Source organism: Cervus canadensis, chromosome 5, assembly GCF_019320065.1.
Source record: "Cervus canadensis isolate Bull #8, Minnesota chromosome 5, ASM1932006v1, whole genome shotgun sequence".
Classification (NCBI taxonomy): Eukaryota; Metazoa; Chordata; class Mammalia; order Artiodactyla; family Cervidae; genus Cervus; species Cervus canadensis.
Window position 1 is genome coordinate 67279433 of NC_057390.1, and position 24711 is coordinate 67304143.

Genomic DNA, 24711 nt, shown 5'->3' on the forward strand with positions numbered 1-24711 from the left:
CTGGATGGCATCACCAACTCGATGGACATGATTTTGAGCAAGCTCCAGGAGTTGGTGATGGACAGGGAAGCCTGGCATGCTGAAGTCCATGGGGTTGTAGAGAGTTGGACACTTCTGAGCAACTAAACTGAACTGAACTGAAAAAGCACTATGGTACGGAGGAACCTGGTAGGCTACAGTCCTTGGGGTCACAAAGAGTCAGAAATGACTGAGCAACTTCACTTTCACTTTTCAATATAGTATTAGGACATTATGGTTCCATTCTACATTAACAATTTTTCAGGCTCCATACAATGAAATGTCTATATCTTACACATGTAAGTTGTCTTCTAATTTGAAATAGATTTTTCTTGGAGCAGAGTCCATTTATTTTGCATAGGGTTAATTATGTTTATTCAAATAAAGAACTAAGAAATTCTATGTTAGCCATTGAGATATGCAAAAAAAGGTACACATTCCTTGCCTTTAAGGAGTTTATAGTCAAGTAGAAAAGGCAACCAAGTATGAAAAAAATACATAACTAAAAAATATAGAAAAATAATAGTAGAAGTTCAGAGTATTAAAAAAATATATAGAAAATAACTTGAAATTGAACTGTGGCTGAGAAAATATTTAATGAGAACTACTGAGTTGGGTGAGCCTCCCCTATGGCTCAGATGGTAAAGAATCTGCCTGTAATGCAGGACACCCAGGTTTGATCCCTGGGTCAGGACGATCCCCTGGAGAAGGAAATGGCAACCCACTCCAGTATTCTTGCTTGGAAAATTCCATGGACAGAGAAGCCTGGCGGGCTACAGTTCATGGGACTGCAAAGAGTCAGACACGACTGAGCGACTATCACTTCACTTCACATTGAGTGGGGTTATATCAAAAGTACAATTAGATATAAAACTGGAAATTATGATTCATGTTACTTTTAATTTGAAGCTTATAATACAACATGCAATAAAACCTGACATGCTACTACACAGTTTAAGTTAACAAAGTGCTGTGCTGGTAATAATTTTACAAAACTGGTCAAATCCAATTTTGGGCATGTGGTAAGATTTAAATAAAGTTTCTTTTGGCTTGTTTTCAATTTTCAGGTGAGAAAAAACTACAAAATAGAGATATACAGATCAATATACAGATATAATACTAAGAGACACATTAACAGCAATACAGCTTAGTGTCAAATGGCTGGATTTGGCCATTGGCAAATCACACCTAAATCTGTGCCCCAGTTCCGCTGTTTACTAACTTTTGTGACCTTGGAAAGCACTTAATCTTCCTAAGTTTCATTTTTCCTATCTGTAAAATGGAGATAATTTAAAAATATATCTCATAGGAAAATTAAATGAGTTTATAGAAAACATTTTTCTGGTGCCTCGCACATGATACTCAAACTAGCTAATACTATTATGTTCCTTCAATTTAGCAATCATCATCAAGTTTTATACTGAGTTCATTTTTTCCTCTGCATGGGGAAATGTATCTCCTGAAAACATGCAAAGATCAATTTCTTCTAGTCCTATTTCTTGAATTACATTCTGAATTAAGCAGACTTAAATTCTTCATTGCTAATAGTTGCTGTGATATTTAATTTCAATATGTTTATATGTAGCTCCTTAGTTAGGTACTTAAAATTATATTCATATATTTCTAACTGTAGCTTTGTATCCAGGTACTGGGGTTTTGATACTGAGATTGTCTAGAGTATTTTCCACAAACTGTTCAACTTAAAAAGGCAATAGTTATAATGATTTTTACTAAATATTAAATTTCAAAGAGGATATTCTGGCTTTTAAAAAGTCTCTAAGTCCAAAAGAGGAAAATTTGGGGATAATTTATATGGAACACTATATAAAGTATGACAATGTGAAAGGTACAATACAAACTCAAGTGGAATATGAAATAATAAATCTTAGGCATAAGATCAATGAAAAGAACGTAAGAATATCTTATTAAAGTAAAAAACAAAAATACAGCTTTTAAACAGGAAGGCCTATTCAAAGATATATACCAGGGTTTAAACAGCCTCTATTTTAAATAAGGTATTGTAGATACTGGGCTTCTCTGATAACTCAGTTGGTAAAGAATCTGCCTACAATGCAGGAGACCCTGGTTCAATTCCTGGGTCAGGAAGATCCTCTGGAGAAGGGAAAGGTTACCCACTCCAGTATTCTTGGGCTTCCTTGGTGGCTCGGCTGATGAGGCAACCGCCCACAATGCGGGAGACCTGGGTTGGGAATATCCCTTGGAGAAGGGAAAGGCTACCCACTCCAGTATTATGGTCTGGAGAATTCCATGGACTGTATAGTCCACGGGGTCACAAAGAGTCAGACATGACTTATAAATAACTACCATAAAAATCACTTAGTAGAAAGCATACTTACAGAGCAATAAAGAAATTTATCCTGGTATGCTCATTTACAGTAAATTTAGCTCTCTTGAAATAAACAAAGGTCATAGCCAAAAGATACTATAGAGAAAAAAGTTAAAAGTTAAAATTAATGTTTTGCTTTCATAAGTAAAACTGCTTTAAACTAGCTGTCTTTATATGCTAAAACAACAAAGCATTATTTATCCTTATTACAGAAACACCTATTTGAGTCCTTATTTTTTGGATTCCTTTAATCCATATGAATAGTGAGAAATAGTTCTGGATCACTTATGATTAAGTCATAATTGGAATCAACTCCTAAATTTTATTCTTGCCAATATTTTTTGAATCCCAAACTCATTTTTTTTCTATTATTCAAACATATAAAGAGGCTGAAATAATAATCAAGTGAATAACCATACATCCTTTACCAAGATTCATCAGTTGTCACTCTGTTGCCACACTGGCTTGATGTATGTGTATATGCAACTTTTCCCCCCTCAACTCTTCAAGTTAGTTGTAGACATCCATACTCAAAATACTCAAAATAATTAAAAAAATAACTTCTAACCAGAAATTAGAATCACATGGCTCTATTTTCACTGGGAAAAGTGTTTTAAATGTATTATTAGGAAGACATGTCTAGCCTGTTATTAGGACCCATGCCAGGTTCTGCCTGTTCAAGTTAAAACCAAGTTACAACACAAATATATTAGATTCCCTCTCATAAAATAGCTAATTCATCCTACCTTCACAGGTTTGACCACAAAGGTGATTCCAAGTTTTTCAAGGCAACTTTCAGTAGAGGACTCTATACTAGTTTGTTAAAATCCACTATCCCTGGTTAGTTACTTTAGAGGCACTGCCCCCTGCTGTCCAACAACTTTAATTACCGATAAGGCACTTAAACTAAATTTTAAACTTTATAAGTCCACATGAACTGGATATTTGATATTAAGGCATTACTGTTAATTTTTAAAGGTATTAGTGACACTGATTATGTTTAGAAATATCTCAATTTTTAGAAGTATGTCTTTAAATATTTATGGATAAAATGTTAGGCTGTCTGGGATTTGCTTCAAAAAAATCCAGTTTTGGGGAAAGAAATGAGAAGAAACAAGAATGGCCATGAGTTGATAACTGTTTTAGCTGGATGGTAGGTACACAGACGGTCTTTGTTCTATTGCCTCTACTATAATTTTAAACGTACTACTGCATGTTTGAAATTTTCTAAAATTAAAATTTCAAACTTTAAAAGAAAACTTCCAATTTTTTGTTATCTTAAGCTTAAAAAAAAAAAGTTTACATCAATATTAAATTAATGGGTATTGAGTCATGAAGTAGTCTGTTCATTCCCTTTTCTGTTGGTTGGCACATGATCTTAAATGTGATATGAAGTCATGCTCCATTTTCTGATATGACGAACTGGTCTAAGACGACATTTATAAATTTAGAAAGATGGTAACGATAACCCTATATGCAAGACAGAAAAAGAGACACAGATGTATAGAACAGACTTTTGGACTCTAGGGGAGAAGGAGAGGGTGGGATGATCTGAGAGAATAGCATTGAAACATATATATTATCAAGTGTGAAACAGATCGCCAGTCCAGGTTAGATGCATGAGACAAGTGCTCAGCTGGTACACTGGGATGACCCAGAGGGATGGGATGGGGAGGGAGGTGGGAGGGGGGTTTAGGATGGGGAACACATGTAAATCCATGGCTGATTCATGTCAATGTATGGCAAAAACCACTACAATATTGTAAAGTAATTAGCCTCCAACTAATAAAAATAAATGAAAAAATAAATAAATAAAAGAGAAGGGACAGAGGGAAAAAAAAAAAAGCTCGAATTCTGTTTGGCTAAATCTAAAGAATACAGAGACATCACAATCCCTACTGTATAAATCAGCATCATGATGTTCTTTTATGAAACACTGATTCCTATATAAAGAATAAGATAAACTAATTTTACTCTACAAGATTATTGGGATTTCATTTAAATTATCTACAAAATATTAAAATGTATAATCAACCACTTTTATCAGATGTTATTACCTGATAAAAGGTAACAATTCTGATCAAAACATATTAAGCCTAATACAGCAAATATTTTATAACTATAAATGGAGTATAACTTTTAAATATTGTGAATCATATTGTACACCTGTATAAAAAGCAAAACCAAACAAAAACCACCCAACTAACCAAAAAACATATTAAACATCATGTTTTTTTTATTTTTTTTAAACATGTTTTAAATCAAGCAAATATGGGTTTAAGATCATATGAACCTAAATCAATAATATTTTACAGTTCCTTGAGTATAGATGGAATGTATGTTTGTTGTATACTAATGTATAAGGATTCCATTTTGAAGAAGCAACGTTAAGTTAGTTCTTTTCTTAATCTTAATTAATGATAGAAAATCATTATAAGGTTCATTAAAGTCCTGACAGTCCAGTAACATAAAAATGCTAGTTAATGATTATACTGTTATCAAATTTACCTTGTCTGCAATTTTACAGCAGCAGTCCATCCACAAGAAATCCTGAATTAAATCGTCATCTACAACAAAAGAAGGCTATGACTTGTCTTTTGAAAACAGGTTTCCTTTTGAAGAATTAATTTTTACATAAGGAGATTATAAACAATGTTTATAAATCAAACAAAATGGCTGGACTGGTATTGTCCAAAGTATAGTTTTTGGTTCTTTAGTGTGTTTACCACTGCAAGCACTGTACAGAAAACTACCAATTTATTTTTTGGCTTCCCATCTGATTTGCCTTAATATATAGCCCAGACTAGAGGGAGAATGCCAGAAGTGTTTGATTTACTGAATATTCCAGTAGCTCTTTTAGGAATGTTTTGGGTAGCTCTAGAAGGGCTCTTTGTTAATTTCTAAAGCAAATCTTTAACAGGTGGAAATGGAATCTGATAAAAGATAACTCAGTCATTAAGAAATAATCACTCAATGAATACTCTGTTTTCTAAATATCTTTTACGTTTTTTTTTAACCACTTTCTCCTTTTAGGTACAGGGTATTTTTAGTTTTGGGCTCTTTTTCTATCCTATTTATCTTGCCTCTGTCCAATTAGCTATTATCCAAATACACATGAAAATGTCTATATAAAGAAGATTTAAAATTCATTAGTTATTTATAACTAACATTTAATTTTGGAAAGACAGTATTATGACAAAAAGATCAACAGACAAAAGTAATGTTAAAAAGAATAACATCCAAAAAATAGCTAAGAAACTCTCACTTCAAATAAAGGCTCAAATACATAATACCAAAATACATGTGTAGCTGTCAGAAAACAATCTGGAAAAAAAATCCACTTCTTTCCATTTCCCCCTCCGTTTTTAGTTAAATAACTAAGTATAACTTTTTGTTATATCCTAGAAATATCATCAGCGTAGTCAAATAAATGGAAAGATCCAATAGGTATCGATTTTCTGAGAATAATCTCTGCCTTGTTAATTCCATTTCTATTTCTTAAATTACCTAAAATGGTAGAGCCATGTATTTTTCCTTATTTCCCATATTCAGTTATGAATAACAAAAGTTTGTGGGTAATAATTTTGCTCTACTCTTAATAAAGAGAGGGGGGACCCTCATCCCCCATTTTTTAAAGACTTCTGTCCTCTTAGCAGGGCAAATACTCTTGTCCCTAACTCTCTCTTCTTTTATGAATCTCCTTTCCTCTATAAGCAAGGAAGGCTGTTACCTGAATCTACCAGTCTGTGATGGCTACTTGATTTGATTCAGTCCCATAGATAAGTACCAGAATCTATCTATCCAACCCTTTATTCTGTCTACCTTACTACCTTACCTCAAAAAAAAAAAAAAAAGTCCTCTTTCTTGGGCCAGTAGAAATACTACAAAGTTTCTTTTTGGCTATTTTTAAGAAGATTATCAGCAAAGTAGCACTATTTCATGATCTGAACAAAATTCGATTTTATTATATGAGCATTATGATAAAGCATAGTTAATTTTTAATAATATTCCCCAAAGATTATACTTAAACTTCTCTAGGTTGACTAACCTTGCTAGACTGCTCAGTTTTAGCACTGAGTCCTGGGAAACCCCCCAGGCTCAGTGACACTGAGTCAGTTAGCTCACCTGAGACTTTATGTGTATTTACTTTAGGTCAAACAAAACTCATGCTATGATCTTGAATTGCCCAGAATTTACATTTGACACTTGAATTAAGTAGTCTAGAAGCTAGATGAGTCAGAATTTCTACTCTAAAAGTAATAAAAACAAAAATCTAGCACTGGGGGAAAAAAAAAACAGACTAAGGCAAAAACAAATTTGGTTGGAGATAGAAAATCTGACACAGAAAATAACAGCATCCTTTTTGATTATCATGAAAATGATAAAACAGAACTTACATTCTCTCACTTTTAAGTACTTTATAATTACCTCTATTACAATATTTTAAACCTACCAAATAATTTAAAGAAAGCAGTCATTTCCTGACGCTGTATAACTAGACAGGGTCCTTTGGGGCGTTTAGACTTGTTGCTATTATGTGCATTTTTTTCAGATGCTGGCCAACTATCTTTAAAAATAGGACGCTTCAGGGTAATGGGTTTTTTAGGCTGATGCAATCTATTTGACCCTGATTTTACATGTACAGTGACAGTAGGTGGTGTCTCACAACACAGCTGATTATGTCTCATTTTGGTTTCCCACGATTCCTGTTAAAAATAAAACACATAGTTATTTATCACACTCTTGTTCATGTCAAGAAAAGCTATGTTTCTTTTGGGTCTAGTATGCCTCTATTCCCCAATAATAAGTTACTGCAAACTATTTTGCTTTGACTACTAGGGAACTAAAAACCAAATTTTAAAGTTAATTATAGAAACTGTGCTGAGTTTATAACCTATTTGTGGTATTCTTTTTTCCTGATAATTTTTATTCTGCTTGTATTGACATAATTTTATCATACGATTATTGTCATCTCAAATATTTTATAGAATAAGGCAAACTGTTTTGAGAACTAAGTTATTATCAATATCATTATTATGTTAAAAAGCAATCTCACATACACACAAACATTTCCTAACTGGTTAATTCATGGATATGTTATAAAACTCACTGATTCAACAAATGTTTATTGATACTTTTGAAAAGTTAAAAACAATTCTAGCAAAGAAATGCATGCATTGCGGGATTCTCATAAATTGATCACTTTAATTTCTAAAGTTGTCAGTGTATGACTATGCTATTTGTGTGGCTGATTACCAGTGATATGAATGTAAACTGCTATAGACTAATAAAAATTGAAAGTTAATCCACCAATATTTAATGATATGCATAATCACTATTATTTTGATGGTAATTAGTTCACATAATTACTAGTATTACTTTTATGATTAAAGTATTTATAGGGTAATAGGAAATGGGATTATGAATAGCCAAAGCAGCAAACTACTTTAAGACCCTAATGAGAATCTCTGAATCCATAACTCACAGGTACCCAGGCAGTCGTGCCTCCCTCGATGTTCAGTGAGTTAGGTACAGATTCTCCTTCCTGATCCTCAGAAACTTCCCTGCTGAAGGAAGGAATGGAAAATAAAATTGGATATAGTGAGGCTAGATCAGAATTGTCCAATATAAAGTGAGCCACATATATAACTTTGTATTTCTAAAGCCACATTTAAAAAGCACAAATAAGCAAGTCAATTTAATTTTACAAATATACTTCATGTAACTGAGTATATCCAAAATATAATTTTGGCATGTAATCAATATAAAAACTAATAAGACATTTTATATTCTTCTTTTATACTAAGTCTTTGAAATCTGGTGTGTATTATACTTATATCTCAATTTTGAATGCTAAAATTTGCAACAATGAGTGAAATATAGTCTTGCCAAAACAATGATCTGGAGGTAAGGGAAAAATATTTTATATTCCTTCAATATTTAATTGTAAAGTAAAAATTCTTCAGTTGCACCTGCCACATTTCAACTGTTTAATAAGTGCATATGGCTAGTAGCTACCCATATTAGACAGCACAGGGTTAGATTATGAAGAACTAGGCAGAGTAAATTATATTCAATTACTTTTATATATAATTCCTTCTCCTCTACTTTGCTTCCCTCCTCTCCACTCCTCTTTCTTCCTAGATCCTCATCTGTATCTTTTTTTCTCCCCCAAAGAAAGAGCAGCCTTACAATCTAGATGGAAAAAAACTAGTCATGCTTCTCACATTGGGGTGTGAGGGCTAGGCTTAGGGAGTGGGGGATAGATGTGCCAGAAAATAGAATAACTGTGGCACTTCTCCCAGGATGTCACTTTTACTTAATGTTAAGTAACTTAAAATAGTGTTGCTTTATTAAAACAACCTGGGATATATGGTGAAACAGAATGCAAATTTTCTATCAAAAAAATAATGATCACATTTTACATTATTCTGCTTCATATAAAAATTGAGAAAACAGAAACAGGAGGAAATTCCCCAATAGAGATTCATTGAGATTAATAAGCAAACACTGGCAAGAGAGTTATGGAGAAGGAACTTAAGGAGAGAAGTTATCAGTGATACATTTTTGGTCAAATTCCAACTTTAGGTAACTTCTATTTTTGCTTCATTTAGACATACTAAGAGAATGGCAATAGTCAAATGAGAGTTCTTTTTAAGACAGAGGATAATTTTTTTATAATTCTTTTTTAAATATTATAATTGAAGGATAGTTACTTTACAGAATTTTGTTTTCTGTCAAACCTCAACATGAATCAGCCATAGGTACACATATATCCCCTCCCTCTTGAACTTCTCTCCCATCTCCCTCCCCATCCTATCCCACTAGGTTGATACAGAGGCCCTGTTTCAGTTTCCTGAGACAGACAGCAAATTCCCTTTGGCTATTTTACATATGATAATGTAAGTTTCCATGTTACTCTCTCTATACATCTCACCCTCTCCTCTCCTTTGTGTCTGTAAGTCTGTTCTCTATGTCTGCTTCTCCAGTGCTGCCCTGCAAATAAATTCTTTGGTCCCACTTTCTAGATTCCATATATGCATTAGTATATGATATTTATCTTTCTCTTTCCAACTTACTTCATTCTGTATAATAAGCTCTAGGTTCATCCACCTCATTAGAACTGACTCAAATGTATTCCTCTTTATGGCTGAGTAATATTCCCTTACATATATGTACCACAACTTCTTTATCCATTCATCTGTCAATGGACATTTAGGTTACTTCCATGTTCTAGCTATTGTAAATGAACACTAGGGTACATGTGTCTATTTCAATTTTGGTTTCCTCAGGCTTCCCTGGTGGCCCAGTGGTTAAAGCGTCTGCCTGCAATGCAGGTTCGATCCCTGGGTTGGGAAGATACCCTAGAGAAGGAAATGGCAACCCACTGCAGTATTCTTGCCTGGAGAATCCCATGGAGGGAGGAGCCTGGTAGGCTACAGTCCACCAGGTTGCAAAGAGTTGGAAGCGACTGAGCTACTTCATTCACTCAGGGTATGTCTAGGAAAGGGATTGCTGGGTCATATGGTGGTTTATTCCTAATATTTAAAGGAATCTCCATATTATAGGACAGGATTTTAAAGTATGAATGAAGGCAAAGGGACAGAACTGGCTGAGAATAAATGTTAAAATACTGGACAAGAGACCTGGATTAAGACCTGATTCTCTCCAGTGATATGATCTTAGGTTATTTAACTTCTTGGAGTCTCTCTTTTCTCGCTTGTGATATTGAAATAATAAAAGCACTTTTTTTTTAGAAGCTGGTACATAGTAAGTATTCATTTAAAGTTACCTATTATCAGGTATTGTTATAATACATATTTTGGAGGGTTAATCAGGAAAGGAACCATATGAATAATGCACAGTGCTGAATGTTTGGCAAAAACTCAACCTATGGCAGCACTATTATTGTATCTTTTTAACAGAAGAGTATCTTTGAAGAGTCCCAATATGACAGATAACCAAATTTCACCTCAACTAATAAACGTAATTTAAATGTTAAAATTTCACTGGTAACAGGCACCATAGGTATATTTTAATGTGTTTATGATATAGAATAAAGTTTGTAAATAGACAGGCTTTCAATTACTTCTAAAGTTTAAAAAAAATTTTTTTTTTAACTGAAGCTAGCTGGCCTACAGTCGTACTGCAAATGTTAGGAAAGGACATTTGTAAATTTGATAAATGGGCTAAGGGCATAGCCCTGAGATACAGCAACTCAGGTCTCAGGATTCTGGTGCAGATGCTCCTGGAAAAAAAAGATGCGTTTAATGGGATACAAGAGGCAGGATGAATTAAAAACACTGCTATCCCGCGCTCAGCTGTATAAAGACGGGCCGGCTGCGCGGAGGCGCGAGCTCTTTCCTAAAGGCCTTCCTTTCCGAAGGGGCCAGCGCCCGCTGAGGAGAGGGCACGGCGAGCCCTTGGGGACGAGCCTTGGTCTCCTTTGTCCTCTCCCCCGCCGACGAGTGAGCACAACCAGCTGAGCTGGTGAGCAAAGTGCGGCAAACACCAACAAACACGGCCGAGGGGCGCGCCCTGCCTCCTCTCTCTACTACACTGTCGTCCTCCACCCCGCTCCTCCCGGCTCTGCGCAGTCCTACCGCGACGCCTCCACCTACCCACCGGCACCTGAAGAAACTCAAGGGCGGAAGTGTGTGAGGAAGGGGTCGAGACGCCGCCGCCATAGCCTCACACATTTAGGCCGGCGGGGTTGGAGGCAAGAGGGGGCGGAGGGGCCAGGCACAACCAAAACTGTAGAGTCGCCGGCGAGGCCCGAAGCCGAAGAGCGAGCGGAGGGTACCTGCGGAAACCTGAGGCGGGTGAGCAAAGGCCGGACCGGCGGCCAGCCTTTCCCAGACGCCCTACGCCTCAGACGGTTACTCGCAGCTCGCTCCACCGCGGCACCGCCGGCCCCGAGACCTCCCGCCAACCCGAGCGAAGCCGACGCAGGCCAATCAGCGCCCGGAGCCCGCCCCTTGAGGCGGGGCTAGCCCGAGGCTGCGCGCGACGCCTGCCGACCTTTTACCGTTACCTTTTCTTGTTCCCCTCCCCGAAAGGGCCTGGTAAAAAGGCGGGACCTTACCAGGCCTCTTCTTGCCTTCTAACTCAACCCCTTTCCCCTGGGCACATACCAAAGTCAGGCCTGGATTAGAGCCATTTATCTTCCCTCCAGCGAGACGGAGAGGCACCGCTGTGTCGGAAATACTGCCCCACCGCACCAAGTATATACACTGGCAGGTACGCGAAAAACGGAGACATCAATAGCGGGAGGACGAAGAATCAGAGAGGAACTTTGCAGCAGTATAAATTGCTGCTACGTTAAAATAATTACAGAAACAGAGGAAAAGGCAACTTAAACTGAAAAATGTATGAATACTGTGGCTCACTGTGAGAAGGGGTAATGTTCTTCTATCCTATTAAATCTCTTGTTCTAACTTCTACAGGAACCTTTTCGTTTTGGCGGCATTCTAGCCTTTGGCCTGGTGCCTAGGATGTAAGGTGCTTAATGTTTGTTCAATGAATAAGTAAAAGGATTCTTCATAGCATTTAATTTTGTCCCTGACAGCTTTTCTTCTTCCCTTCTAATTTATAACCTGCTTCTTCACCCCTTTGATATATCACGTTGCTGCAGTCTTCTAAGTCTTTTGAATGACTGCATACTACTCCAGAATGGATGGGCCAAATTTAAATCGTTTTGATATTTGCATTGCTTCTAGATTTTTCAGTTACCACCACTGTTGTTGCTATTCAGTCGCGAAGTCGTGTCTTGACTCTTTGCGACCCCATGGACTGTAGCACACCAGGCTTCCCTGTCCCTATCTCCCAGAATTTGCCCAAGTTCATGTCCATTGAGTCGGTGATGCCATCCAACAATCGCATCATCTGTTGCGCTCTTCTTCAATCTTTCCCAGCATCAGGGTCTTTTCCAATGAGTCGACTCTTTGCATCAGGTGGCCAAAGTATTGGAGTTTCAGCTTCAGTATCAGTCCTTCCAAGGAATATTCAGGACTGATCTCCTTTAGGATGGACTGGTTGGATCTCCTTGCAGTCCAAGGGACTCTCAAGAGTCTTCTCCAACACCACAGTTCAGAAGCATCAATTCTTCAGTGCTCAGCTTTCTTATAGTCCAACTGTCACATCCATACATGACTACTGGAAAAACCGTAGCTTTCACTAGACAGACCTTTACTGGCAAAGTAATGTCTCTGCTTTGTAATATACTGTCTAGGTTGGTCATAACTTTCCTTCCAAGGAGGAAGCGTCTTTTAATTTCATGGCTGCAGTCACTATCTGCAGTGATTTTGGAGCCCCTTAAAATAAAGTCAGCCACTGCTAATTTCATGTACACTTAAAAAGGAATTTGGCCTTGCCTACTTTGTGGTGCATGCAAGCTCAGTCCTGTCCAACTCTTTGTGACTCCATGGACTGTGTAGCCTGCCAGGCTCTTCTATCCATGGTATTCTCCAGGCAAGAATACTGGAGTCAGTTGCCATTTGCTACTCCAGGGGATCTTCCCTACCCAGGGATGGAAACCGGATCTCCTGCAGGCAGATTCTTTATTACTGAGCAGCCTGGAAAGCCCCCTATTTATGGTACTTCCTAGCAATTAGTTCCTCAGTCAGCAACTCTGAAGAACGATTATTTAGTTCCCTTCTTTCTTGGGCTCTCACCCAGTTAGAGGATGGCAAAAACCACCTACATGTAAGAGGATACAATCTGGGAACTCATTTTTCATTTTAAGCTTCTTGGACATTTTCTCGAATGAACCAAGAAACAAATTGGCTGTGAAAACCTTAAAATACTGATTCTCTTGAAAAAACACTGCTTGAAGCCTCATCCTGCTTTCTCTGGTGGTTCTTTTTTCCCCAAGGTATCAGGGTTTACTGTGATTACTAGTTTCCAGCCTTGGGTACAGAATGTTTACTGAACACTGAATGTCTACTACAGGCATGCTGCTTTGCAGATATTACATTTTCTTTTTTACAGATTGAAGGTTTGTGACAACCCTAACAGACCTGTGCCAGTCTGTTAGCACAGGTTTTCCAGCAGCATTTTCTCACATTATGTCTCTGTCACATTTTGGTAATTCTTGCAGTATTTCAAATATTTTCATTATATTTGTTATGGTGACCCATGATCAATGATCTTTGACGTTACAATTTTGAGGTGCCATAAAGGGAGCCCATAAAAGCCCATCTATAAATGTGTTTTGATTGCTCCACTAACCGGCCATTCACTCATCTCACTCCCTTTCCTTGGGCCTTTTCCCTAAGACAACAAAATTGAAATCAGGCCAGTTAAGGTTTTACAGTGGCTCCACAGTGTTTAAGTGAAAGGTAGAACTGGACATCTCCCATTTTAAATCAAAATCCAGGCATCTTTTACATAAATGGGATTGCATACAAGTTTAAAAAATGAAATATTTGATATGTACAAAAATATTAGTAATATATATGCAAGCCAAGTATAAACACTCAAGAAACCACTACCCACCAAAAAAGGCATGAAACCTAAGACCCAAGGAATAGAACATAATACTGTTGAGATTCTGTATACTCCTCCTCCCCCCCCTTACTTCCCTGAAGAGGTGACTTCTGTTTTTCCCACTCCATACCCCTCCTCCTCCCAGGGGCTCTAAAAGCCTAACCACTGGACTGCCAGGGAATTCCCCCATTCCATTTTTTTTAGATTTACCATATTCCCAAGCATAAATCTTGTTTGAAAACTTAACATTCTCTTTATTCTCCATACTTTTAAGACTTAGACATGCTAATGCATGACAGTGAATCATTTTCATTCTGTATAGGATTGTTCTATAAATATACTGTAATGAATCAATGCTCCTGTCAAGTCATTTGGGTTATTTTTTGCTATGACTGATATAAGTATTCCCATACACAGACCTGGTTTTCTGGTGTGCTGTCTGTAAGGCCACTTAAGTTATTTATAGCTTACACAGGCTCTGATTAGTTGGTTGGTTGACTGATCAGTGCACATGTATTAAAGTCAAATATTTTGAACACTACTTCTGTTTATATATGTATGCCCCACAGGGCACACATGGAGTTTTTCTATAAATGCTTTAAAGTGAAACTGTTGGCTTTTAGAGTATGCACATTTTCAACTAAGCAAGATTATCAATGCTAACTAAATTCATTTGCCAAGGAGCTGTATGTACTAATTTTATGTAAGAGTTTCCATTTGTCAACATCTTACCGTCATGTTTTCAGACTTTGTATGACAAAGATTAATCTCAAGGTCCAGCCACTGATTCAAGGTGGGCAAAATTCGCTTCCTGGAATTTTGTACTATGACCAAGTATGGCTAATTGCTCTTTTATATGGTAGAGGTTAAAAACTCTTCAGAAGTATTAGCATTGAGCAGTAATCAAAGAGAAAACTTCTCTCCAGTTTTCTCCACTGTACCTCACTTTTTTGTCCAGTAATGAAAATATCTATTTTTATTTCTCCTCATTCTAGCTTCTACTTATGACATAATCCTTATTTGTTAAATTGAGCCAACAGCCTGTTCACTTTCAAGTTTTGATTCCTGGTTTTAAGTGTTAAGTTTTAAGTGTTCATTTACTAGGTTGACTTTTGAAAGACAAAGTGTCACACAAACTACATCACCTTCCTAAAAATGTTTGAAGTGGCTCACAACAAAGATGACTTTAAGGTCAATAGAATAAAACCTAAATAAAATGCAGCAAAGGGGAGGCAAGAAAGTAACCATAAAGATATTGAAAAGTTTGATACTGAACAAGAGACAACCTCCACAATGTGCCTGTCAGCAACTAGCTGAGAAATGTTCCTTCAACCAACTGAACATTGACTTCTCATTATTTACCAATGTTTTACCAAATAAGGATTATAGTTCTGACAACAGACTATTTTTGCCATACAGACCCAAATCAATTTTCTCCTGAGACTATTCCAGCATTCTTCTAAGACAGAAAAAGCAGTTAGATGAGGATAAAAACTGGAACTATTTTTGACTAATTTCTCCAAAAGATCAAAGTGTCAAAACAAAACCAGTAATTTTTGAAACTCATTTGTCATTCATTAAACCAACATCTGCATCCGTACTATGTGCCAGGCATATAGGAGCTGTAGACACATCAGCAAACAAGAGACAAAAATCTCTGGTCCATATGCGTTTATATTCTAGTCACATACAATTAGACTGAGGAAATGGCAATCCACTCCAATATTCTTGCCTGAAGAATCCCATGGACAGAGGAGCCTGGTGGGCTACAGTCCACGGGGTCGCAAAGAGTCGGATACAACTGAGTGACTTCATATCATATCATATCAGACCCAAAGGCTTCTAAGGACCAAAAAGAACTTTTTGTAGGAATACCCAACATACTAATCGATCTGTACAGCAGATAATTTGATTTTCAGTGGCATGACCAAGCCCCAACTAAGATGGGCTACAAAACCTGAGGGCAGTTATCTTGTTAGACGGGGATTTGTTTCTCAAACTTAAGGCATATACTGTGTAACAGATACATGTGCTAAGAATGGGGCCCTGGGCCTCACATAAGTTTTTCTGAAGTACTGAGTAATTTCCTGAGTTCTACCAGAATATGCTTAAGGTGACTCCACCCCTCACACCTGCCTTTTCAGGAATCCTTACTATACTGAAAGCTATAGAGACAGAGTTCGTGTTTGCCCAAGAATGGTAGGATAGGTGTCAGTTTGTTAATAACCTGTTGGTGAGTGAAAGCATTTTCAAACGGTGCCAGTATCAGTTTGAGAATTACATATTGGAGTGTAGCCTTATATCAACACCACCCCAGTTTCGTTTCCTCTGCTCTTTTCCCCCCAAGAAATATATTAGAAGATCTATTATTATTTGATTATTGTTACATATAACAAGTTATTCCAATTAAACTTGTTACATATAGTAAGGACTTCTCTGGACTACTTCTTTATTGTTGCTCTATATTACGTCTTTGTGACTTTGTCAAAACTCCCTGTTTATACATGGTAAGACTATAAATTAGTATACTAAAAGGCACACTATTTTAATAACTAGTAATAATTATAATTAGTATAATAATATGATAATTTCAGATGCTTAGTTGTAGTCTCACTGCCCTCTCAGAAGATTTTTTGGCCTGTACATCCACTGAATTACTCAGCTTTAGAAAGCTGCAAAAATTAATGCATTATCTTACTTGGTGAGCTCAGGCCAGGCTTAACAGAAAGCCTCTAGGGAGAGACCTTAGGTTCCCACCTTTTTGTACATAGTATCAAAGAAATGCTGAGTCTATGAGCTTCGGGAAGTTTATTATCACTTTGTTTCACATATGTACAACACAGACCACACAACACACTTATAAGCTTCCACACTACTGATACCCCAAATAACGTGTGTTACAAGTAAGATTTTGTAACATTAATTGGCAAAGATCCCTAAGAGGAAAAAAGCAAAGATCTATGGCTACTTAAGAATAAAGTAGAATAAAAAATAAGTGTTTCCCTGGTGGCTCAGACAGTAAAGAATCCACCTTCAATCCCCGGTGGGGGACATCCCCTGGAGAAGGAAATTGCACCCCACTCCAATATTCTTGCCTGGAAAATCCCATGGACAGAGGAGCCTGGAGCGCTAGAGTCCTTGGGGGTCACAGCTGAACATGACTAAGCAACTAAAAACAATGTAAAAATAAGGTTTAATAAAACACTGACCACCTGTAAAGAAAGAAACAATGAGAAATTAAACAATTTTATGATTTAATAAGTCAACCAATGTAAGAAGAGGTGGTAGCTAAAGAAAGTAAGTTTTGACTTAAAATTTTTTTCTGATCAATGGATTTATTTAGAAATTCTGGCATTCAAATGTATAGGTAAAACTTGAACAAGAGATCAAAATTTCTACATTGCATCTAAATTTCACTTTTGTTGAAACATTATAAAGAGAATCAAGATAATAAAATTTTAAAGTATGTACTTACATGGAATCAACTTATGTCTTACTTAACTACTGTTCACTTTGCAAGGTATGCTATCACTTTACACTCCTTTTAACCACTTTTTAGCTGTTTAGGGAAGTTATAAAACCCTAAACTCTATTAACAAAGAGGGACACAGTATTTCTATGTCAGGCAACTGGTACAGTGAGGCTGTTAAGTATCTTTTCAGGCACAGTTTTTATTCATGGATGGATTTACAAGGAACAGAAGATGTGGATTAAGTCATGGTAGCAAGAGTAGAGTAAGCCTGCCTATTTTCCTAAACACATTTTTAGAATGTGAAAGAAAAAAATTTTGGTGTTTTATTGGTTCAAAAGTTACAGTTGCCAAAGACAAAAAGGAATGTATCTGAACTTATAAATGGAGATATATTTAAGTTCTTGGGCTCACTATATTAATAATATAGTTTTACATATTCTTAAGAGACATCTCAAGATGCTCCCGGTTTTCCCTCAGATGAATTTTTTAAAAAGGCCTATAACCGCTCATACTTCCAATTAGTCATTTTTTTTAAACTTTAAAATTCTGCTTGCAGGTATTTTGACCCAGCATTTTGAACAAACCAGTCTTGCTGATCAAGATTAAAACGGTCCCTAAGCAAAGTTAAAATAGTGAATGCTAAAGCTTCAAATATTTGTAGTTGATTCTTTCCATTCAAGAACAGAAACTGACCAACATAATCCATGTGATCCATCACATTATCTCAGTTATCTAGTGTGTTCAGTGACTTTGAATGTCATGACATTTAGAATAAAGATAAATTTGAATACAGAAAATCATTAAAATTCAGAGAGGAAAAATGACATAAATTAATTACAGGGAATAACAATAGAAATTAGTGACGCTAGAATTTTAAATACTCTTCTCCTAAGAAACAAAGTTTTATTTATTTCAAGTAACAGTGTTACCAAGCAAATAATATTTGTAATGAACACAGTATATGAAAAGAAGCTGTTAAAAGTGGTTTGAAGACTGAATAATTTTAAAATGTGATAAATTTTCCTTCTTCAAATTCAATGACCAATATTAATTTGCTTCATTAGTGACTATTCAGTATTAACCTGACTAAATTATTATAAAAACTCAGTATACAGGATTCAAATTAATGTGTTTTGACTAATACTAAAATTAATAAAAGACTGCCCTGCTTCCTCACAAAGGCTTATTTTTCTAGACCCCACACTGTGACTACCAAGAGTACATCTAAAATTCTATTAAAAATTGTTCAACTTACTCTTCAGTTGGAAAGATATTTAAATCACATTAGATAAAAGCCTGTTTGACCTAATATATCATAAGCAGTATATGAACAATTTTTAAATAGAAACAATTCAGCATAGAAGATATCAAAAATCTATTTGAATAAAATGTGTTTAAATGTTTTGCTGTAAAGGAAAAAAAAGGACTAAAATAACCAGTCAGGCTTCATATCAATTAGACAACTTTTACTAATGAGAAAACTACATTTAAAATGTGCTTTAAAACAAAATGGAATTAGAAAAAAAAAAAGACATATGCATTTGATAGAACTTTGCACTGTGCTAAAAATCAAATCTCCTGCAGTAATACAATACGCCAATTCTTAAGATGTAAGTTAATAGAATTCTCAATTTATATTTTCAAGACGATATTAAGGTCAAGAATTTCACATCTATGGTAGCACTTATAGGAGGGCATTTATAAATATGATGTCCATCCCTATGAAGCTTACAAATTTGACAATGCTCAATAATAGCTTTTAGAATCACATCCAAAAGTGTTGCACCCAAAGAATTACAAATCAGTATCTTGTAAGTTCTCCTAAAATCTTTATGTTGACTCTTCTACTCCTGTCATTTGTTAATACTACCCTTAAAAAAAAGAGAACAGGAAAAGAAATGCTGCAATAAACCCTTGATCATGTACAGAAATTATTGCTACTATAGTTCACTACAAAGCATGTCTATACAATATCATATGAATTTTGATCATGAAAAATCAGAATAAAAATCTTTAGTGACATAAGCCTTACAATCGTATACAACATTCACATGGCAATATTAGACAGTCAAGCACCCAATACCCATGGTTGACAAATGTCCCACTGACCAGCATTCATATAAATACATCCTTCGTACAGAGGGAGAAAAAATAGTGTCAGCTTTCCAAGGCTTGTCAAAAAAGGATTCTCATGTTCTGTGGATCTAAAAAAAAAAACAAGAACAAAAAAAAAAACCCCAAAAAACAAAACCAATGCAGGTGAGGGTGTTACCAGAAAGTTAAGCATGCCAAAAAGGTGTTTCGTGCGAATTAAAACCTAAAGCCAAGATACCACATAATCACATTACCAACTAGTTGGGTATACTAAATGAGCCTTATCTTAAAGTTAAATGAAATGCTACTGCACAATAGAGCATCAATAAGTTAAAATTAGAGTGCACAAACTCAAATCAGTGGCAATTTCTGTATGAAGCAAAATATTCACTATCAGCTGTAACGGTTGCCCAAACTGATTAAATCACTCAATTGGACAGTTTGCATATTTTTAAAAATATCTCTAAATTCCTTTTTACTGTAATGAGGCATAAGTTTTCTTAGTAAGATCAAACAGGTACATAAGTAAATAAGCAATGGAAAATTAATAGTTGATGAATGTCTTCAAAAATCTTCCCACATTGCACTTTTTAAAATGTTTGGGGAAAAAATTTAAAGAATTTGCCATTATTTCAGCAAAAACAAACAAACAAAAACAAAACAAGCCCAAAATAATTAAACAACCAAGCAACACTAAAACCACATTACACAGATGGATCATCATGCTTTCGTCTGGTTTAACTATCACATCTAGTTTAACTGGGATGCTTTTCAGCTTTAAAAACTGTGATACGTGAAGATGTAACTTTAATGGGTAATTCTGAATTTGGATTTAACTTTGTTGAATATTATAACAGAGTATACTTATTACAATACAGTGTAGCACATCTTTCTATTAGAAAAAAATTTAAGATCCTTTACCCGTCTCCTTAAGTTAAAGGTGTGACATCATAAAGGGTGTCAAATGGCTGGATGGTTTTACAGTGCACACTTAAAGATTATGAAGTATGTCCTTAACAAATCTGATGGTTTCTTTACAGAGTTCCTTTCTTCACCTTTTCTTCGGTGGATTAGCTGTTCGAGGTGGAGTGACAGGACGTCCTGAATTCAGTCCACCATATTGGTACTTAGCTTTCTTTTCAGATGGTTTCAATATCTTAAAGTAAATAATTTAATAACAATGTTACCTTTTTCAAGTACAATAAGTTTAAGGAAATTTTTGTTACATAGTAGGTTTCTCGATAAATTTGACATCAATTATAAAATTGTAGGAAAAAAACAGCAAAGTTTTACAATCATTTCTCACATTTAAAAAGTATCAAAAAATAAATAAAAAGTACAAATGTCTGAATATCTGAGTATTACTATTATTGGTCATTTCATTGACAATTTAGTGACAAAAGCTCAAGTACACAAAACCCATCAACTATTCAATCCTTAGATCTAAGTATAAAAAATCAAACTAGTGTATCTCTGTGATGAGGAAAAAACACTAAGTCAAAAGACTCAGGTTCTCCTACTTATTTAGAGGGTAATTAGTCACACATTCTTCAATCTTCATTTATTATGTGTATACAGATCTTTCATTTTAAAAAAAGCTATATTTATTATGTATCATAAAGTTCACCATTTAAAATGTAGAAAGACAACAATTTTTAACATATTTACAACTATGAAACCACTGGTATAATCTAACACTAGAACATGTTTGTCACTCTCCAAGAAGAAACCTTGTTCCCAAAAGCACTCACTCACTCTATTTCCATTATTGACTGCCCTAACCCCGTTCAACTTTAAGCAATCACTACTTTACTTTCCTCTATTGAACTGTCTTTTCTGGCTATTTTAAATAAATGAAACCAGACAATTTGTGCTATTGTGACTGGCTTCTTTCACTGAGATAATGATTTTAATGTAGCGTGTATGTGTACTTTATTACTTTTAATTGCCAAATAATATGCCATTTTACAGATACTCCACATTTTGTTTATTCATTCTTTAGCTAATGAACATCTGGGTTGTTTCTACCTTTGGTTATTATAAATAATGTTCCTATTAATATGTATATATACATGTATTTGAGTACTGTTTTCAATTCTTTTAGGTATATACCTAGGAGCGGAAATGCTGGGTCATATAGAAACTTTACGTTTAACTTTTTCAGGAACTGACAAACTATTTTCCAAAGTGGCTGCACCATTTTCCATTCCCACTATCAATATATAAGGTTCCAACTTCTCCACATCCCCAGCAATACTTTGGTTATACGGGGAAAACACACACACACACACACACACACACACACAAAACAAACTATTAATACAATTCCATTATGGCAAATGTTGAAGGATATGGCCTGGTTACTACATTTAAATTCTGAATGAGAAATCAAACATTTGGCATTCAATTGTATTAGCTGATAGTAATGGAAACCCCTCTTACATTTTTAAAGAGAAATATAGTGTGTTAAGGACAAAAAATAAAGTTATTTTAGTCCATGAATCAAGAATGATTAAGTAGCATGCTAAAGCTGGTCTCTTTTTAAAATGTAAATGTTTCTATAGTCACAAATGGATAGTTTAAGATTCAGAAGGTTTTTCTAGGTAAATATTCTACATCATTTTCATCAGAGTTCATAAACTCTTTCTCCTCAACACCTGTCCCATCCATTCATCTTACAAAAGAAAACAAAATCTGAATTCACATTCTTTTAGTAGCGAAGCCACTACCTAAGGATTCATACAGGAATTTACCAATTTAAACACATGCTATCAAGAATGACTGACATGACTTAGGTTTCCTAAGACTCTGAGATATATACCTGAAAGACTGGAGTATTTGTGAAGGAAAATAGAAATCTATAGGGAGTCCAACAGTGATAATTACTTCTGAATAAAACTGTTTTCCTACACTTGCTCAAGGAAAGAACAAAAATCTGAAAGAAAATTCTTCTGACAGTAGTTTTAAATTAGATTTCTATATGTTAACTTATAGTTACCAAAGGGGAAAAAGAGTAGGGGAGGGATAAATTAGGAGTTTGGGATACAAACTACTATATATAAATTAAATAAATAACAAGTTCCTACTGTACAGCACAAGGAACTCTATTCAATATACTGTACAAATCACAATGGAAAAGAATATAAAAAAGAATATGTATGTAACACTTTGCTGTACACCAGAAACTAATTCAATATTCTAAATCAACTATACTTCAATTAAAAAGATTTCCAGTTGTTAAAAATTTATATTTAAAAAGAGAACAAAAAAGAAGAAACAAACCAAAGCACACATATAGCATACCTGAAACGAACACATCAAAGTTTCATCCACACTCATCATTCCACCAGCATTATCAAACTCGCCACAATAATTTGGGGCTGAAAACAGGGTTACCAATTGTCGCTTAGCAAAGAATTCATATCCATCTTCCACAACCTGGCAGTGAAAAAGTCAAAAGGAAAAAACATTTATGTATCTTTTAAAATTTTCAGCCATCAGTACTAATTAAGATGAATGTGACAAAGACTTGAAAAAATACAAACCCTTATTTGGTTTGGGAAGCCTGATTTTTATTCTTAAACTTACCTGAGAACATTAAAATTGGCTTTCCTTTTCTATAAAGACAAGACTTTAGCTTAAATGAAATAAATTTATGATTACTGAAGTTTAAAAATACCATTTCAAGTGTTCTACTACCATTCTCCATATGCTAATAGGAACAGTGTCTAAAGGGAGCTGAGATACCAAATACTTCTTAGATGATGACATTATGGTCCAAATATAAAATCCTTAATTCAATGAACAATAATCAGATAATAAAAGATTATGTTATGAACATTTTTCTTCATCTACTTTCTAATTTCCTATTAGTATTACAAACATTGAAAACTTTACTAAGCTGAGCTTAATTTACATAGATCGTGCTACTACAAATTAGCTGCCTATAGATTTGTATGTGTATAACTCTTTCCCTTAATGATTTAAGATGATTTCTAGAACCTGTTGTCAATTCCTCAGTGAATTAAACAATTTATGTTTCTCAGATCTACAACTTTGAGAGGTAGGCAATGACATGTAAATATTTTCTATTTATTTACAGAACAGGTAAAAATATATTTTGAAGTCTTTTATGTATACTATGATTAAGCAAAATTATCCTATAATACTTGGAGAAAGCACTTCCACAACCATCTACATTTTTATATAATTCCTACCTAGGTATCAGGCACATGTTCCTGTTGTTATTACTTCATGGTAAAATTTAGGTATTAACCTTTTCTGTTAAGACCTTGGCCATCTTATTGACTCCAGCTCAGCATACTGCCTGGCATTCAATACGTCCTTTTAGTTCTTAGTTTGCTTGTTCATATGTTTATTTATTCACATATTTACCAAAAGAACAGGTTTTTTTTTTTTTTTTTTTAAAGGAAACTTTGTGTTGTTTCCCATCATAAGTCTCTTAATTTTAGAGGTAAGAGGCTTGAAAATAAGCAGAACAGGATTTGGAGGTGTCTAAAAAATGACCATGGCATCCATCACTGCACGGGAAATAGGAGGGGAAAAAGTAGAAGCAGTGACAGATTTTATTTTCTCCAAAATCACTGCAGCCATGAAGTTAAGACACTTGCTCCTTGGAAGGAAAGTGATGACAAACCTAGATAGAATATCAAAAAGCAGAGAAGGCTGAGCGCTGCAGAATTGATGCTTTGGAATTGTGGTACTAGAGAAGACTCTTGAGAGTCCCCTGACTGGAAGATCAAACCAGTCAATCTTAAAGGAATCAACCCTGAATATTCCTTAGAAGCTCCTTTATTGGAGCTTCAGCATCCAATACTTTTGGCCACTTGATGCAAGGAGCTGACTCACTGGAAAAGACTTATGCTGGGAAGATTGAAGGCAAAAGAGAGAAGCAAAGGATGAGATGGTTAGATAGCATCACCAACTAAATGGACATGAATCTGAGCAAACTCTGGGAGACAGTGGAGGACAGAGGAGTCTGGTGTGCTGCAGTCCGCGGGGTCACAGAGCTGGACACAATTCAGTGACTGAACAACACAACAAATCTCATATAAACACAATGCTCACTGATTAAAAGACAACTTTGCCAAAAACAAAGAATTTGGGGATATGACTTCATTCAATTGAACTAGAAAATTTTAACAGAAAAAAGGGCATGTGATATACAACATGTATAGAAAATGAGAAGCCTGTCATCTGTGTTATCACATAGGATCACATAAAGAGATGTGTGAAGCAGTCAAGGTTTATGGGGCACAAAGCTGCAGAAAAA

General features: G+C 35.3%; 2 protein-coding genes across 11 annotated transcripts in view; both read right to left on the bottom strand.

The window, feature by feature from the left end:
- SPDYA (speedy/RINGO cell cycle regulator family member A) overlaps window positions 1–12191 on the bottom strand; it is a 49449-nt gene extending 37258 nt beyond the window's left edge. For 3 of the 7 annotated variants that reach the window (XR_006269497.1, XM_043469033.1, XM_043469035.1), the window contains exons 1-5: window positions 10991–12191; window positions 7851–7932; window positions 6819–7071; window positions 4874–4932; window positions 2376–2461 (exon numbers count right to left, since the gene is read on the bottom strand). Coding sequence is in view for 6 of the 7 variants with exons in the window: in XM_043469033.1 (XP_043324968.1) it covers window positions 2376–2461; window positions 4874–4932; window positions 6819–7071; window positions 7851–7932; window positions 10991–11064 (554 nt within the window). In the remaining variant the exon portion in view is untranslated. Of the gene's footprint in view, window positions 1–2375; window positions 2462–4873; window positions 4933–6818; window positions 7933–10986 lie in introns of all 7 variants that reach the window. The other 4 variants (XM_043469039.1, XM_043469037.1, XM_043469036.1 and 1 more) reach the window with 4 other exon arrangements.
- A 6584-nt stretch (window positions 12192–18775) lies between these two features.
- Window positions 18776–24711, bottom strand: part of PPP1CB (protein phosphatase 1 catalytic subunit beta) — a 34407-nt gene continuing 28471 nt past the window's right edge. For all 4 annotated transcript variants that reach the window (XM_043469043.1, XM_043469041.1, XM_043469040.1 and 1 more), the window contains exons 8-9: window positions 22722–22856; window positions 18776–20574 (exon numbers count right to left, since the gene is read on the bottom strand). In XM_043469043.1, the coding sequence (XP_043324978.1) occupies window positions 20470–20574; window positions 22722–22856 (240 nt within the window). In that variant the 3' untranslated portion in view covers window positions 18776–20469. The remainder of the gene's footprint in view (window positions 20575–22721; window positions 22857–24711) is intronic.